Consider the following 17831-nt stretch of genomic DNA (forward strand, 5'->3'; position numbering starts at 1 on the left):
CACTTTAACAGCAGTCACTTGGGATCATTTTGAGCTAATGACCCCTAAAGTTGAGATTATTTTGAGCGAACTGGCGAAAGTTGGGATTGTTTTTGTCAATTTTTCCTAAAATATATTAGTTGTATGTTTTTATGATTTTATCTATGTTTGCGAAACTACTTGTTTTACTAGAATACTTCGTATATGTTACATTCCACACTACATACAATATGCTTCGTACTCCGTATCTCTCTAAGGACCATTCTCGACTTCACGTTATTTCGTCTAAGGTTCATTAAATGTGGAGTATCAGTATTGTTGGGTATGGCCCAAATTTTATAAGCCCATTATATTGATGGAGTATAATTTAGAAACTTCCTGAAAAATCAAGAGAAGATTACACTTGATTTTTTTAGAGTTATCTACAACTTTAATATCTCCTAGAATATTCTAGAGAATATTAAAAGTAGAAGCCTCTAGATTAAGAGCCATAATTATGGAGAAATTCCCATAAAAATCTAGAAGCCTCCATCCTCACCTATAAATATGGGTCAAGAGCATAACAACAACAACAACACAAAAACACAAGAAGCCATACCAAATACAAGCCTTTCTACAAAATATTATCCCTCCTTGTACTCTCATACTTTCAAATAGTGGAATAAAAGTGCTCGTTGTTGTATAAAATCGTGTGTTTATTTATATTAATTATCTTGCCAATTATCAATTTAGTTTATATTTCTCAATCAAACACATCTTCGCTTCCGCTGTGCACTCACCAACCCTAACAAGTATCAATTTGAAATTTGAACTATTGACTTGCTAATATGACTAATTATTAGATATATACTTCGTATTTAGACTCTACATGCCCAATTTCCATATTTGTGATTTTATATGTAAGACTATAAATTAATTGGTGTTTAGTACAAAAGTGATTGTAGATTAATAATAGCATCTGCTTTATTTTTTTGTAGGCATTATTGGTAAGTAATGTCTTCATCTGATGATGAAATTACAAAACTCCTCAAAGTTCGGAAAACTGTAATGCAAATGTTGAATGATCGAGGCTATTTAGTAACAGATGACGAAATCAACATGACCAAGCAACAGTTTATTGAGTATTATGGTGACAATAAGAGCCGAGACAACCTTTTCATGATTAAGAATAAGCAAAATGATACTTCTGATCAGGTAAACCAATCAAGTTGATCATTAATTTCCTGGATGTTATTACCATATTCTTGTATTTACTCATGTCATAGTCATACTTTGTTACATGTCCAAGTGTTGTAGTTGGCCTTTTTACGATAAATTTATATGCACGTCCTGTTTATACTTCTATCGGAGTGTTAAAGATTGGGCATAGATACTTGAGATGAAATTAAGTCTGAGTAATACAACGTTTAACTAGTCAAATTGTCGTGCTACAGATTATGGTTATCTTTCTGATTCCGGAGCCATCCAAGGAAACCATAGGTATAGGCCCACTCAAGAAATGCATTGAGAGGATGCAATCTGAGAAAATATTCAGGGCAATTTTGGTGACTGAACATGGTTTGACAGCTGCAGCAAAGAAGGCTGTTGAATTACCAAATATAAAGTTAGAGGTCTTCCAGGTGTGTTTGTAACTCTTTTTTAAGATTACATAATTGTTAAATTTTCAGGGCTTGGAATGACTAGGATTCATGTGTGTAAAATTTGTGATGCAGGATTCTGAACTGTTGAATAATGTTACCGAGCACGATCTTGTTCCAGAGCATCAGGTGCTTACAGATGGGGAAAAGAAGGCAGTGCTTGAGAAGTATAAAGTTAAGGAAACTCAGGTCAGTAATGCACAATCAGCTCACCCATGCTCGTAATTTGTAGAAAATGTCCTGTGGTTGCATTAAAACAAGTATCGCTCATGTTAGTCTTTACTGTCTAGTTGATCTCTTTTATGCTTTCTGACTTCCTCTTTTCAGCTACCGAGAATGCTGGTCACTGACCCTGTTGCAAGACATTACGGCTTTCAACGTGGGCAAGTCGTGAAGATCATACGTCCTAGTGAATATGTTAGCTGATATTTCTGAATTTTGCTCCCTGGGTTCTTCCTGAAGTTTGTTACTTGGTGAAAAAGACTTAGTATGTAGATCAGTAGATGATGACTGCTAATATAGTGGCTGCTATATGCATCAGAAACTGAGTTTTTGTGTAGAATCAGAATGTATAAAGGGTATGCTGACAAACATTTGTGAACAATCACACTGAATTGCAAAGTGCTTGGGATAAGTCCAAATTACAATACGATCTTGTTTTACAAGTGCTAGCCGTCTCCAAATGCATATTGACACCTTAATATTTTGATTATTGTTTCTTATAATTCACAAATCAAAACCACATACACTTCTTAGTACTTATGAGTATTTAGTTTGTTTTTGTTGACAAAGGAAAAACTTTCTTAGTGCTGTAGATATTCGAACTAGTGAATGTTAAAGGATCAGCACTCGAGTGCTTGAGCAGCATAAGGAGGCCAATACAGATGGAAGTCCAATTTGTAAATGTTAGTGAAGCCCTTCAGATCAACAATAGTTATTTCCAAACATCCTTGTACAAACAAGAACTCTCAAGTACCACCAACCACAGGAATACTAGAAGAGTTGGGTTGAGGGTGATCTTGCCAATGGACAAATAGCCCCATTGAAGCTTCATGTGACCAAAACACCCTCTGATCCACCCCACAACCCCTATACTAGAAGCTCGGAGGAAGGATCTGGCATGGCAGTAAATGGATCTCGAAATGCAAAAATACTTCCCAAAGGGCCACTAGATACGTTTAGTTTATCATGTAGTTGGTAGAGTGTGAAGTGCATCGGTTTTTAGGCCGTTGTCATGAAGGTGGTGGCGTACACCGGATGTGGAGGTAGCCAAGAGTGGGAGGAAAATAGAGCATGATGAAGAGAAAGCCATGGTGTAGCCATGGTGTATTATAGGGGTGAAGTATCATTGTATCATGCTGCTCTATACTAATTTACTTTTTCTTATAAATAATCTCCTTGTTTTACTTTCACTATCTAATGCATTAATTTGACCATTAACATTTAAATTATATGCAAGATTTTGACTCTCAGTTATATAAATGCAGTTGCTTACAAGTCACAATATTATTTTAAATAAATATAATCAATAAGTATTACTATTCTTTATCAAGTCTTTAACCATAGTCTCATGTTAAATTATAATTTTAATAAAGAAGGATAATCACAAAGGCCTTGTTTGGCAAATGGCTATTGGCGGTTGGCTGGTTTACTTGGCTTGTTTGACCAGCTGGAATATTTGGCTGTTTATGATGGCTTTTGAAATTGTCTGTTTATGCTGGCTGTTTATAAAAGTGTTTGGTAAATTTAGTTATTGGTTGTTGGCTGTTTATTAGATAATTTGTGGGCCAACAAGCCAACAAGTCAACAAATAAAGCAACTCAAAGTAGCTTTTTCATTTTGGCTTAAAAACCAGCTTTTTCGCTGAATGAAAAGCCAATTACCAAACACTTTTTTTGGCTGTTTGACCACATAAAAAAGCCAAAAGCCAAAAATTAACCAAAAAGCCATTTAACATGGCCATAATACAAAGATGTTAGCATTTACTTAGTATATTAGAGCAACTCCAATAGCAAGCTAATTGTCAAATTAGTTTTTCATGTCACATAAGCACTTTTTTTTTTTTTTTTTTTTTTTTAAAGAATGTCACATAAGCTTTTTAGCTAATTTAAGCTCCAATAGCTAGCTATTAGCTTACTATTAAATAAGTAAACCTAACCTCCTTAATTAACTTTTTTATATTTCATTTTATTTTTCTTTTTTTTTTGGCTTGTTTTTTGCCAAGCTAATTGCATTTTCTAACTCCAATGGTTAAGCTAATAGTTAGGGATTATTTAATATTACAAGCAAGTCCCTAGCTACAATTATTGAATTTGCTCTTAGTACTTCATATAAAATTTAATAACAAAGATAAACAATTTAAAAAAAAAAACCTCTATCCAGAAAACTAGAGCTAGCAATCTATGACATGACACGACACAACAACACGACCGAAATCGGCAGACACGAACACAAAATTACAGTGAGAAAACGCAAAATCGACACGACACGAAACCAACTCAAACACGACCCGTTTAGATAAAATGGTTAAATTATGCAATTATCCTACATTTTACATAGTTTTTGGTAGATTTTGTGAACAACACAAAATTGACACGGGACCAAACATAAACACGACATAACACGACTTTTTGCCATCTCTACAAGGACTTTATCCGACCCGATCCATGATCAACTCTGGGCGAGGGACGGATATTGGAACTGGCCATATTGACAGCCCAAGAAAATAGAGATAGCGAGGCCATCTTCACTTCAACCCATTGCTGTGCACTCTCTTCTTCTCAATTTCGTTGATTATCTGTCCCACTGAAGCCAATACGGCAACACTCTCTTTCTCTCTCTCCACTCACTGAGCTAAAACTCGCAACTTTTTAGCATCTTCATCCTCCAATTCACAATCAACCACCATTTTCAATAACTCCAATCTTCAATTCTGGGATTTCTTATTATCTGAATCCAAAAAAGATGGAAAATTTAGCCCTAGTTTCATCAAAACCTGTAATGGGATTAAGCTATTCCCCAAATTATAGAACCCTTTCAACCACACAGTGCTTTGGGCTCCCTCTTTTACCCCCTAAACCAAGTGGGTTTCTCTTAGTTTCAAAACCCAGATCAAAAACCATCTTATTTGCTTTCTCCACCCCAAATTCCAGGAGAAAATCTTCTAAGAATGAGAAGAAAGATAATGGGGCTGAATTATTTGCAAGTACTTCTGCAACTTCTCAAGAGACAACTACTTCTGTTGGTGTTAATCCACAATCTTATCCTCCACCTTCCTCTTCTCAATTGTAATTTCTCTGATTTTTCTTATATTTTTGGGTTTTTAATGCCTTTTTTTGCTGTTATTATTTTTTTTTTAATTTTAATTTTATTTTTAGGGATTGAATTTAGTTTCAAATTGTTTAATTCTAACTTGTGTTGATGTGGGTTTGTAGTGGGTCACCTTTGTTTTGGATTGGAGTTGGTGTTGGCATCTCTGCGATTTTCTCCTTTGTTTCTTCATGGACGCAGGTAAGTTTTGTTTGGTTTTAGGAACTGGCTAATTGATTTGTATGTGTGTCAATTATTTGTATAAATTGAAGGATGAAAGTGATTGAGTTTGCAATTATGCAATTTGTTTCGAGTTCTCAAATCCACGCTATACATTAACATCTTATCATGCTTCTTGGAATTGCCACAACTATTTTGTGAACTTTCACATAGCACAATTCTCTATTTGAATAGTCTTATTATATTCCTGCTGAAAGAATCAAGTTAGACTGTTATGGCATCTACTATGATCTGCGTTTGAACTGGTGGCTGGTGTTTATTACTTAAGATTTTAAAACCCTTTTGGAGTTGTGGAGAAGACAGTTAATGCTATAGCGGGTTCGATATTTTATATGAAAGCTGAAAGAGTGACAGAGAAGAGAGTAAAGAGAGGAAATAAAGGCCTTATATGCTTTCATGCCAACACAATGAGCCATTTATTCTATTGAACCTTTAATGGAGTGCTCTATTGAGAGAATTGATTGGTCTTGAGATAGCTAATGATCAAATGCTATAGCGGGTACTTGATGCATGTCTTCGTAATACATATCAAAATTATTAATGAGGTTTAAAACGAAATTGTGGACACAATTTGGAAATACATCTTTCTTATAACAGCTGCTTTGCATCAATCGTTAGCTATGGTTATATTCGTATTTCAACAGTCGTAGATGCACAGGGTGTGCTTACTAGTTACCACCACACTCATAGGGGGTATGCAATGGGATTTGCTAATTCAAGAATGTATTAATGACAACTTTGGCGAATTGGCGGTGAAAACACTGAACATGGAATGTATATTAACAGTTATAAAAATTTTGATTTTCATATAACTTTGAAAATTTGAAATTAGAATTAGTTCTGAGTATCTGGAACTCCCTGAAATTAGTTTTCTAAGTTGGACGTATCGAGGTGTTCCAATGGCTATGTAAGTGTGGTCAATAGTTGGATATTTAGAATTAACAGCAGGGCCACAACCTAGCTATCTTATGGGGATCTGCCTTTAAGAACAACAATAAGAACAACAAGTAAGATGGACTTGGCTTCTGGAACCATATATTTGATCTCTGGCAGTCATCATTTAAGATCCTCTTCCACCATTCACATCTATATAGTGTCCTGAAATCCTAGGTTCTCCTCTTTCTCTTATGTGTTGTGTGTTAAATATGCATTATTAGTTTGTTATTTATACTAATGATTTTTCTTTTTTTTTCCCCTTCCTGTTTCTCTCTTTCCTTTGATATTGCTTAAGAATTAAATTACATAACTTAAATTTGAAGCTCTTTACCTTTAACTATTTTATTTTCAAAAAATACTTTATCTTTATAACCTCTCACATGTAGGACCCATATTGGATTGTCACTAGTTGTTGATGTCAAATACATTTAAGCTTTGTTGCTTACAAGACCTTTCAATTGATAACTGATGTTGTTTTGGGGAATTTTTGGACCCTGCAAAGTGTTGTCATCACTCACCAAAAAATCTGCCTTATTACTTGGCATATAGCATTGCGTTGTGTGTATGTCTGGCTTATAAAAATCATTCATGCAGAGGTTTAGTATCCTGATTATTTCATGATTACTATGTTTATTGTTGCCTATGGATCAATTGACTTGTCTCATTCTTGACTATTTCTAGGCTTATGTTGTCCCGGGTTATGGAAATTATAGCTTCATGTATCTATTGCTTGCAAACCTTTTTTTTGTTATTTTTTTTGTGGAACTGAACTTTTGATTCTGTCAGAAAAAAGCAATGCAAGTAGCTGTTAAGACTATGATGAATCAGATGGGCTCAAAAGATAATCAATTTAGTAATGCGGCCATTTCTACTGGCTCACCTTTCCCATTCCCACCTCCACCTACAGCAGGCTCTAGTACTTCTGGTTTTTCTTACCAACGACCATCTACAATAGAGCTGAATGCCTCTTCTGCACCCAGCCGGGCTACCTCTCCTTCTCCTGCTGCTTCTGAAGCCACTGTGTCAGTTGATGTTTCTGCAACTAAAACAGAACCTTCAGGGCCTGCAGTTTTTGAAGATGAAACTGAAACTAAGACTGAAGAAAAAAGATCTGGTATTGTTACTTGCTTCAATTAGTGGTTCCTGACTTCCTGATTTTTATAAATTTCAATGCAATTTTTTTTTATAAAAGCTGCTTTATTTTTTATTTTTAAAACTTTCTGGGTTATCTCTCGTGATTTGACGGGTTTTTGAAAACTTGGTTTTTACAAGCTGCTACTTGGTTTTTACAAGCTGCTAACATGATGTAGCATCTTTAGTATGCTGAAAATGTGCTTCTTCAGTACACACCATTCTATCTTAATGCTTATTAAAGACAGCCGTTTCATTTTCATTAAGTGGAATCCTTTTTATATGCAGCGTTTGTAGATGTCTCTCCTGAAGAAACTTTTCAAAACACTGCATTTGAGAACTATAGCAATTCATCTTCGGCAACATCATCTGAGAATGCAAACTTTGCTGAGGTAGTGATTATTGTGGATCAGCAATATGTTTGGCACAGTATTTATGATATGCGTTTGGTATGTCTAACTTCATTATATACAGGTAGTACAAAATGGAGCTGCTTCAAATACTTCGGAGCAGGCCCAATCTACTCGTAAGTCCTCGGATGATATACATATTTTTTATACCCAAGGTATAATTGACCAATAGAGGATAATTGCAGTAGAGAAGGTTGCTGTTGACAATGTGGAAGCCATGTCACTCTTTGAAAAGTAATGAGGAAATTGATTCTGCTTGAGCTTTGTTTCCATTAGGTGTTTAGATTGTATACTTGTACATTGTGTAAATTTGTACTAGTTTGATGAAATGACTAGTTTGATGATATAGATGAACAGCCAACCTCATAAGCTTACTTCTGTTGTACGTATTTGCTAGCTGAGCATGATTTTTTTTATGTTTTTTTCCCTCATTAAATCATGGAATGACTTTTGTGATTTTTTTATTGTCCTCCCAGCCCCAGGAAAGAATGGTTCTTTGCTATCTGTGGACACTTTGGAGAAAATGATGGAGGATCCAACTGTGCAGAAGATGGTTTTCCCGTAATGTCTCTTTACATTGTGATCTTATAGTGTATTAGTTTAACAATCTTTATGGCCTTAAATTTAAAACTGCTGTTAGTCTCTCTCTCTCTCTCTCTCTCGTGCAACTACCCACGCACCCACTTCTTCTTTTTTTTTTTTGAACAGACCCACGCACCCACTTCTAATTTAGACACAACTATTATATTAGGAAATATAAGAGGAGCTTAGATGTTATATCTCTCTCTAATCCTTAACTTTATTCCTCCATATCACCTTCATTATATTGCTTATCTGCTCAGCACTGTTAGCTTCCAACTCATTTTGACAAGAAGCTTTGCAAACAAATTGTTAGTAACTGTAATTAATCAGAAATTGACTTTGTTGTCCATTTTACGGATAAAAAAGTTTTCAAGGCATTGCTTTTAAATATATTGATTTCTACTATGCAAGTGTCACAAATTTCAAATCTAGTAAACAATTTGGAACTAAGAGAGAAATTCTCAATGATAATACTGGAGTATCTGTGGAATTGAGTTTACTCTTCTCTTTCCCTTGTCATTTGAATGTGGTATGGCATGAATGTGCTGCCTGATCTAGCTTGGGCTTTTTTTTTTTTATAAGCAATGAAGTTTAAACTTGATATGCTACAATCTAGAAATGAACAACATGGAGATATTTTAAAATTATTTTTATATTTTTGTTGCAGACATTTGCCTGCAGAGATGAGGGACCCAGCTACCTTTAAGTGTAAGCCTGCTGATTCACCTCCTCTAGCCTGCTTTAATTCTTAACATATGGTGTATTGTTAGATTTCATTTACTAAAATTAAAGCTTTTTATTCAGAATTGAAATCCTGGAAAAGCTTGCAATGGACAATTTAGCTTTTGGATTTCCTTTGCACTATTGGCAGCTACTCCTTCCTGCTTACTATATTTTTTAGTTGATTAAGAGGAGGAATGTTCAGCATTCCAACAAAACATGCATAATCATGAGCAACCATGCATGACCACCATCTCTCAAAAATACTGTTGGCAAATAGGTCGACCTGGGTCAAATTTTGAGTGATTTGTTAGTCAATTAGCTTATTATGATAAATCAAACAATATAAGTCATACAATTATTTCAGCTGGGTCAAATCAAAATCAGGTTAGGCAATACTTGGTGCAATTTGGTTCTGGATAGGTACAACCTTTAGAGTTAGGTTGGCTAGGTAAACTTATAACAATCAAATCCTTGACAATTGGTTGCTGAATTTTGGTTCTTTGAGGTAAGTGGTGGTAACTATATGACAAAACAGTATGCACATCAGTTACATGTGATAGATGTGCACAGGATGGAAAGTAAGACAATGGGATATGTTTGCAAAATGAAAACCTTAATTGGAAGGGGTGCTTCTGGAATCTGGATTATGAATTTTTTTGTTGGTTCAAATATTATTATCAATTCGATGAGGCTTCTACCATGTTTTTATGAGAAAATGTGACTATAGTTGATGGGTTATTTTAGCATGACTTGTTCCTTTAATTGAGTTTTTCCAAGGGTGATTTCCAAATTCAATGTCTTGGTTTGATAAACCAATTAACCTCGAGTGACCTTGGAAGGTTGATTAGTAGTTGGGATCCTTTAACACAAGTTTGCCTAGATTTATCATGGAAATCTTGAATATATTTCATGAGCACCATTGTTCAATCTCAAGAAAAATTTATAGTTGCTCTCAGAAGATTTTCCTAGGCTTGCCTGTGGTATAATCTTCAAATTGGATTTTTCATAGGTGAATTTGACCAATATCAACCTATTCCTCTATAGTATTATCAAACTTTTCTACTTCTGTGGCTTGGCTTTGTTGTTGATCCTTTGAGAATGATTCTGGGCTTTTCTCGGAATATCAGGTTTAGTCGATGGTGCTCATCCTTAATACCTTAAGAGGTGATAGATCAATCTAAAGAGGCTACCCTCTTGCTTCCTTTGAGATTTGAGATTGTTTATTGGTTCTTGGGAAGCTGACTAGGCATAATTATTACTCCTCTTTCCCTTTTGGATTGCCCCATAGCTGCCATAGATTAATTTTCACTTTTTTAAGCCTTTGGCAAAGTTTGAGTATGTAGGGTTGTGATTTGTCCTTTTGCCAACTTAAATTAGTAGACTAAGCATGAGAAAGAAATTGGGGCTGCTATTACTTTTCTTCACCTGACTTTACTTGGGATTAGTTTGAGATTACCATTGGAATCAATGCAGTATTCTGATCTCATGATTAATACACAACAATTTGAGGAAATTATAAATGGAGGAGTACAAAGGTGAACTAGGAGAAGAAACCCGAATTTGAATGCAGGGTATGAGAAGAAACCCCAAATTATGACCAGCACCAATGCCATTATGTTAGAGATATGAGATCAAATCATATCGGAAAATATAGATATATTTTCCGATATGATTTGATCTCATATCTCTAACTATTACAACTGTCAAAATAGTTATGTTTAGATCTAAGTTAGTAACCCAGAGTCACAGACCATATCACCATAAAACAAGGTGTAGAGAGAGAGAGAGAGAGAGAGAGAGAGAGAGAGAGAGAGAGAGAGAGAGAGTGGGAGTGGGTTTGGTAAAAGAGACAAGTGAAAAAAAAAAAACATTAAGATCAGTAAAAAAAAAAAAAAAGATATAGATTAAGTGAGTTGAGCCCACCTATACCTATTTTTAAGAGTTAATTGCCTTGATTATATCACAAACCCAGTAGAGTTACGTGGGCTATCAAGTGAAGACAACTTATTTTATGGGTATGGGGCAAGCTCAAAGGGACAAATGGTTCAAACTTAAAGGGACAGAGGGTGTACCTTCTAATTACATTTCTTATGTGTTAAGCTGTATTGTTCAGTGAGTGACCTTAGTTTGGGAGCCAGGGATCCTTCTCGGAGGCTATTGGCTGAATGAAGGAAGCTTCCTTTCCATACCCATAAATTTTTTTTTATTTTACACAAGTTATTCCCTTTAAAAAGGAATTCTGGCAAGTAATTTTATGTCTTGCACTATTGCACCATAAGTGAAAGTTTATGTTGGGACAGTGGGAGTATATGGTGATCTTCTCCTATTTACTCTCCTTGTTGGGAATTCTGCAAATAAGTTACAGTAAATGCTAACTTAACTCTATTGCAGGGATGCTACAAAATCCAGTATACCGTCAACAGCTGCAAGAAATGCTGTGAGTTTCACTATTATGCTGTCCATGTTTGTTCTATATGATGCTATCATTTCAAGTTTTAAAAATTGATCATAAGAATATATGGTTTTGCTCTTTTTCTATGTTATGCCATTTTCTAAATTTATATGTACTCCATATAGGATATAACATATGTTTTGCATGACCACTGGATGTACTCCGTAAAACTTTACTTCACCAAAGTGGACTTTAGAGATCTACTGGAAGGCCTGTTAATTATGAGGTGCAACTATATGTTGAATTCTGATGAATTGCACAATTAGGCTGCAGGTGCAATGTATAATGTGTTTCTACACCCTAATTGCTTCTGGTTATCTCTTTCCCATCATCAAATCAGCCGTTTGTTAAAAGTTTTAAGTTTCCCACCACACCCATGTTTACACTTTGATTAAGAAGCCCTTTGTACCCGTTGGTGTTGGTAGTACGAAGTATCTACAAATGAAATTTTGATGTATAGTTTAGCCTTTAATATTATTCAGAAATTCTCATTTCTTTTAAGCAATGAAATATTCTAAACAAAAATTTCAGCTATTATTTACAAATATATTTAAATTACTTTTTGGAGTTATTGTTGTGGCATATCGTTTGAGTTGCTGTTTTAGTAGGCTATTACCACTATAGATCTGTCGTGCAATCTTGGTTGATTTATTTGTCCCTGGTGTAGTTATGCTTCACGTAATGGTTGTCTTCCTTCCTTTTCCTTTTTAGAGCTTTAATCTTGTTTCAAGAATTAGGTGCTGATCATTATGCTTATATCCCAGGGACAACATGGGAGGAAGCCCAGAATGGGACAACCGCATGGTTGATAATCTAAAAAATTTTGATTTGAATAGTCCAGAAGTTAAGCAACAGTTTGGTGAGTTTCATTAACTTTTAATTTTAAGTGCGACATTGTTTTCAGACAGTTTCCTTTCCCTTTTTCTGAACGAGGGCTATTTTTCCATTTCTATTAGGCCAAATTAGAAAATAACACCTGCTAAAGACCCCGATTTTGTTTTTAACACCTGTTAAAAAAAAAAGTTTTATTATAACACCTCCAAAAATCCCAAAATTTTGGTTTCACTACCCACTAACGGATTTTTGGATGGAAACCGTTAATGGGGGCCACCATGTACACATGTCAGTTGTTAATTGGTTTAAAAAAAATTAAAAAAAAAAAAACTTAACCCCTTAATCCAGCCAGCCACCGCACCGGCACCACCTGCGGCCAGCCACAAATGGTGGCCTTCTCCCCTGCCTACCCCAGAACCAACCAACCACCGACCACCAGCCATCGATTTTCGCCGCCGAACCACCTCTAACACCGGAAATCGGCTCCCCCACCCTTAACCCACCTCGAAAACCGCCATCACCCTTAACCCAACGCAACCCCCTTAAATGGACCTCCTCCCTTCCCGCATCGCCGAAACCGGCGCCCCCTCCCTTCCCACACCACTAAAACCGCCCCCCCTCCTTTCCCTCAACCCACAAACCGACCTCTTCCCTTCCCACCTTCGAAAACGGTCCCAAGCTCCGGACGACTAAGGTTTCTGGGCTAGGTTGGGGTGGGGGAAGCAAGGGAGGTGTCGGAAATTGGTGATTGGCGCCGGAAATTAGGAATCAGGGTAGGAAATAGGGAAGGGGAAGGGAAGAGGCGGCTGGCCGCAAGTGGTGCCGGTGCAAAGAGAGGGTTTTCGAGGGTTGCGGGATGGTTGGTTTTCAAGGGTTTTCGTGACGGTGGAAGGGAGGTTGGTGGTTTGGGGGAGGGGGAGGGGGGCGTCGGCGCTAGGGGAGGCGGTCTGGGTGGTCGGCGCTGTGGGGCAGGGGAGTCCGGCAGTAAGGACGGCCGGAACAGGCGGCTGGGAGGGTGGTTGGGGCTGGTGGGTGGTTTTTTTAATTAATCAATATATATTTTTTTTAAATTTTCTTTTTTTTTTAAAAAAAAAATTTTAAGCCAATAAACAACTGACACGTGTACATGGCGGGCCTCACTAACGGTTTCCATCCAAAAATCCGTTAGTGGGTGGTGAAACCAAAATTTTGGGATTTTAGAGGTGTTATAATAAAACTTTTTTTTTAACAGGTGTTAAAAACAAAATCGGGGTCTTTAGCAGGTGTTATTTTCTAATTTGGCCTTTCTATTATATAGTACTCTCTCCATCCCAATAAGATTGCCCCCATTTTCCATGTGTGGTCGCATCGAGCTTGCCTCATACCATTTTTGGAAAGAGATATAGACATAAAAGCTTGGAAAAGGACAAAGCAAGAACCCCACATGCCAAACTTCAACCTAGTTTTTAAAAAGTGCTTTTTTTTTTTCATTTTTTTTTTATTTTTATTTTTTTATCAAGGTTCTCATCAATCACCAGTCCATCATATAGAAGTTATCATACTCCAATAACCGAATGAAGTACCCTAACATTTTTTGATCTATCTTGTTTGTTGCTGCAGATTTCTATTTCTAAATTTGTCTGATGAAGTTGGACAGGGGAGGTGGGGGGTGAATATGAGAGGCTTTGATCACTCTACCACCATTCAAATATTACACGTCAATAACTTGAACTAGGAAGTAATTCAAAAAATTCAACCCAAAACTCTGATGTTTTAATTGACATTGTTCCTTCATCATAACCTGGATCCACTTCCAAAGTAAAATAGATCACTTATCTGGTCTAAGGTCCTTAAGCCCCTTTCATGCATGTAGGTTACATGCAGTAGCTTCTGAACTAGAACACAGGATCCCCCCATTTATGACTTTTTTTTAAGCATGCTGCAATATGCTGCTGATCACGAGTCCTCATAGAAATATCCCATGACTTCTGAATCAGTTTTATGTTTGAAAAACATAATAAATGATGATGGTTGGACAAAAAGAATGTTTTAGGTTGATTTGAAGAGGATCCATCCTTGATGTAACAGATGGTGTGGCTTACCATTTAGTTAGATGTCTTCCTGGAAAAACTAACATCCCTTTGTCTGGTTACCAGAGTCATTAGATGTACTGTGATAATTTACAATTTTGTGCTCAGGCACCTGTCAAGTTGTCATGGAACCCATGTAACGAAATACATCTCTGGCTTAATTGGATTCACTGTGGTTGTAAATTTGTAATCCATTTGATTATTGAAATCATGTGATTGATAAAGTGTGATTACCTTCAAAGCTTCTTGGTCTATCTTTGTTTATGGACTAATTTTCTGTGTAATCTTTTTAGACCAAATCGGACTTACTCCTGAAGAAGTTATCTCAAAAATTATGGCTAATCCTGATGTTGCCATGGCATTCCAGAACCCCAGAGTTCAACAAGCCATAATGGATGTAAGTTCTTCTCATTTTACAGTCATACTCTTTCTCTAGTGAACTCGTCTGACTCCTGTTGCTATTGCAGGTTTCTCAGAATCCCATGAATATTGTCAATTATCAAAATGATAAGGAGGTAATGGTTGTTAAATTAGGGAGTAATATACATTTTGTGGATTTTTAGCTTTCTATTGATGTCTTGCGATCTTTAGTGCTGCTTCAGCATGATCACCATTTATAACCTATTCTGAAACTTGTGATAAATTTAATTTTTTATCACCTACGTAGTATTTTGTAACCCAAAGTAACATCCAAAAACATATCCTAAGGTAGCCCTTTTCCAATGTTAAACCTACAGCTTTGCAAAGGGAAGGCAAATTAGTGTACACTGGTTTCAGTACATTTACAACAAAGCGCAATGCCAACGCAAATTTTAAACCTTAAGCTATGGCCTACAAAGCTAGAGTTTAACACAACACTATCCAATTATTCCTCCTAACTAGTTTTGACAAATTCCAGTTTTCAAAACATTCCAGAATAGTAGACTGTTTCCAGTTTTGACCCCTTATTCCCTGAATGTTACAGATTAATTGTAAAATTTATACTCCGTAGTAAGACCTGCTTTAGTTGCATGTTGTAGATTAAGTTAAATCCACTTCTGTGACTAGACAACCAGCCAATAAATTTAGGAGTTGCTGAATTCTGAGGTATATTTATGATGTATTTGGTAAAGTTTATGTCAGGTAATGGATGTCTTCAACAAAATACAACAGCTCTTCCCAGGGACAGCAGGTCCATTCTGATAGGTTATGCCCGGAAGTTTTTACTCTAGCTGTTGGAAGATAGAATGTTAGTTCTGCATACTTGGGCGCAATCACAGTACGTAGTCCTTGATATGTGATCAACAATGTGACCCGATGTCAAATATCTAAAGATTTGTTGATCGAGGACTAGTCCAGCCCTGTGCAAATTTTTGGTAAATTCATGAGGTAGTGTTTTATGTCATTGGGTTATGAATATGTAGTCGAATGATCTCATGATTTTGTTTTATGGAGTGATGATATTAGTTCAAAAGTCCAAGATTAGCAATAATATTCACTGCAAATTGTATAGAATATTCCTGCATGATGGTTGTGAAAATTACTACAAACAGTTGGGTTTCTGGTATTATTTCAGTGTGATGAGCAGCGAGAGGTTAAATTCCATTGTGTTTGATCGTTATAAACCAAAAAAACCTGGAGCATACAGAAGGAACCATTTTACTGATGACTACTTGCATCTAAATAACGAGGCAAAGGGATGCACAGCCGCATCTGCCTTGTCCAGTCTGCAGGTTGTCACTATTATGTTTCATTCTTGATGGTGTTTCTTGAAGTTATGCCAGGATCCTGGAGCTATGACCAGAACTTCATTTACAAGGAACTGACTTGTTGATATTCATTTTACCTGATCTATCTTGGCCTACTCATCATCTTTCCCCTTCACTTATAGTGAAATAGACATTCAAAGTTCGATTTCTCAGACAACACAAAGGCAATGTAGTAGACTAGTAGGCGTTTCGTGTGCTCATGTTCAACCGAGCTTTTTGACTGATTTCAGCACTTTGAGACCATTAATGACAAGTGCTCAAACACAAATGTAAGACTAGCATAGCATATTGGTCCCAAGCTTCCATTTTCCTTTGGTTAGCCACTTTGTTCAATATTGGTTACTCTCTATAAGTCTCTATAATTGGTTCCTGATTACTCGTATAATATAACATGGAATAGTCAAAAGTTGAGGAATTAGAATATGATATTAATCTTCTAGATTTATGATAATGTATGTTAGATTCTACCAAATACTTAGGTTAATTTATACCCTTACGCAACTCTAACCAAAAGTGGAGATTTATGAGATTTCATTGTTACTATATTTAATGGCGGTCCATAAAGTAAAAAAATAATCAAAGTAAATTACAGGAATTATAGATATATGAGTAGACTTATTGGTCCCAAAAGCTTAAAAGATTCTGTCAAAATTATATGGTATAGATTTTTGGGGGTATACTATTCACTGTATTATTTGTATTTCCCAGCTAAGTTTTGATGTTGATTGTATTAATTTGATGTGATATTATGCCATGTGAATATTATTGCGTGTTACTTTTTTCTTTACAGGTTAGCCAAATTTTAAGGTATTAAGGATTTGCTTTTTTTTTTTTTTTCTCTTTTTTTAGGACTAAAGATTTGCTCTTTGAACATCCACTATATCAAGACCTACTTTATTTCTTGTAAAAAAAAAAAAAAGAACTATTATATTTGCTTAATGTGTTACAGAAGATAACTTCTTGTAAAAGACGGTTTGACAGGTTTTTGTTCATAAGTTAAACCAATAATAATAGTAAAATAAAAATAGTGAAACCAAAAAGTTAATTAGTCTAGCCAAATCTTTTAGCTATACCGCCTAACTTAAAAATTTAGCGGGTGTTCTATTTACTTGTTTTCACTTATCTCATCTTATTTGAACTTATTATAGAGTAGACATTATCAGAATTTATTTTAGCTGTAAATTGAACTTGAGTCACTCTAATTAACACATAATAAAACTTGTATAAACTTATTTTTACCGAGTTTAACTTATCTGAACTTATTAATCCTTATTTAAAGTTAATTTCATTATAAGAAGTGAAATTAAGGTAAAATAGAATTGAAGAAAACAAATAAGACTTTACTATGGAATGCATGGCTTTACTTAAAAGCCTAAATGATCACAACCAGAATGACAAATTTTGACCCATATCTATAAACAAATAAGATAGAGAAAGACAAATCAATGTATCTTAAATGAAAGGTGATGTGGCTCCTACCCTTAATTTGCCAACATCATTCATTTAAAGGAGCTTAATTACAACCATTACCTCTAGCCTATAAAACAACAAGAATGTGAACGTGTAGAGTGAGACATTTCATTGTGATGGACCCATGTAACGTGTTCATATGATGTAACAAGATTTTAATCCAACTAACTTAGATCCATATATTACTGTGAGGAAATCGAATAACCGATGGAGATACTTTGAAATATTAAATTGTTTTCGATTTCTAATTACATGTTGTTTTTGTTTCAGAGTATAAATTTAAATATAATTTGTAGGACTAATCTTTTGTT

At 35.5% G+C, this 17831-nt stretch overlaps 2 protein-coding genes across 3 annotated transcripts; both read left to right on the forward strand.

Annotated features, from left to right (window-relative positions):
• Positions 1-972: 972 nt before the first annotated feature.
• On the forward strand, positions 973-2239 carry LOC110725044 (DNA-directed RNA polymerases II and IV subunit 5A-like). Its single transcript, XM_021904518.1, has 4 exons — positions 973-1173; positions 1413-1598; positions 1692-1805; positions 1944-2239. Exons 1-4 carry the CDS (start codon positions 973-975, stop codon positions 2040-2042), a joined length of 600 nt encoding a protein of 199 aa, XP_021760210.1. The 3' UTR covers positions 2043-2239.
• Positions 2240-4366: 2127 nt separating this feature from the next.
• LOC110725249 (protein TIC 40, chloroplastic-like) lies at positions 4367-16399 on the forward strand. 2 transcript variants are annotated; one of them, XM_021904738.1, is made up of 12 exons: positions 4367-4903; positions 5051-5126; positions 6888-7215; positions 7521-7624; positions 7707-7758; positions 8119-8203; positions 8892-8932; positions 11339-11384; positions 12164-12258; positions 14596-14699; positions 14770-14817; positions 15415-16399. In XM_021904738.1, exons 1-12 carry the CDS (start codon positions 4581-4583, stop codon positions 15511-15513), a joined length of 1401 nt encoding a protein of 466 aa, XP_021760430.1. In that variant the 5' UTR covers positions 4367-4580; the 3' UTR covers positions 15514-16399. The 2 variants fall into 2 exon arrangements, with proteins under 2 accessions (XP_021760430.1, XP_021760431.1); XM_021904739.1 differs by having other exon boundaries at positions 4368-4903; positions 15425-16399.
• Positions 16400-17831: the final 1432 nt, after the last annotated feature.

The sequence above is a fragment of the Chenopodium quinoa genome, unplaced genomic scaffold (genome assembly GCF_001683475.1).
Source record: "Chenopodium quinoa cultivar QQ74 unplaced genomic scaffold, ASM168347v1, whole genome shotgun sequence".
Lineage (NCBI taxonomy): Eukaryota > Viridiplantae > Streptophyta > Magnoliopsida > Caryophyllales > Amaranthaceae > Chenopodium > Chenopodium quinoa.

Excerpts from the sequence above, each read along its gene's own strand:
- LOC110725044 (XM_021904518.1), top strand. The coding sequence starts at position 973 with ATGTCTTCATCTGATGATGAAATTACAAAACTCCTCAAAGTTCGGAAA. Across the intron at positions 1,599-1,691 it reads TAAAGTTAGAGGTCTTCCAG|GATTCTGAACTGTTGAATAA; the intron begins GTGTGTTTGTAA and ends TTTGTGATGCAG. Across the intron at positions 1,806-1,943 it reads ATAAAGTTAAGGAAACTCAG|CTACCGAGAATGCTGGTCAC; the intron begins GTCAGTAATGCA and ends TCCTCTTTTCAG.
- LOC110725249 (XM_021904738.1), top strand. The coding sequence starts at position 4,581 with ATGGAAAATTTAGCCCTAGTTTCATCAAAACCTGTAATGGGATTAAGC. Across the intron at positions 8,933-11,338 it reads GGACCCAGCTACCTTTAAGT|GGATGCTACAAAATCCAGTA; the intron begins GTAAGCCTGCTG and ends ACTCTATTGCAG. Across the intron at positions 12,259-14,595 it reads AGAAGTTAAGCAACAGTTTG|ACCAAATCGGACTTACTCCT; the intron begins GTGAGTTTCATT and ends TAATCTTTTTAG.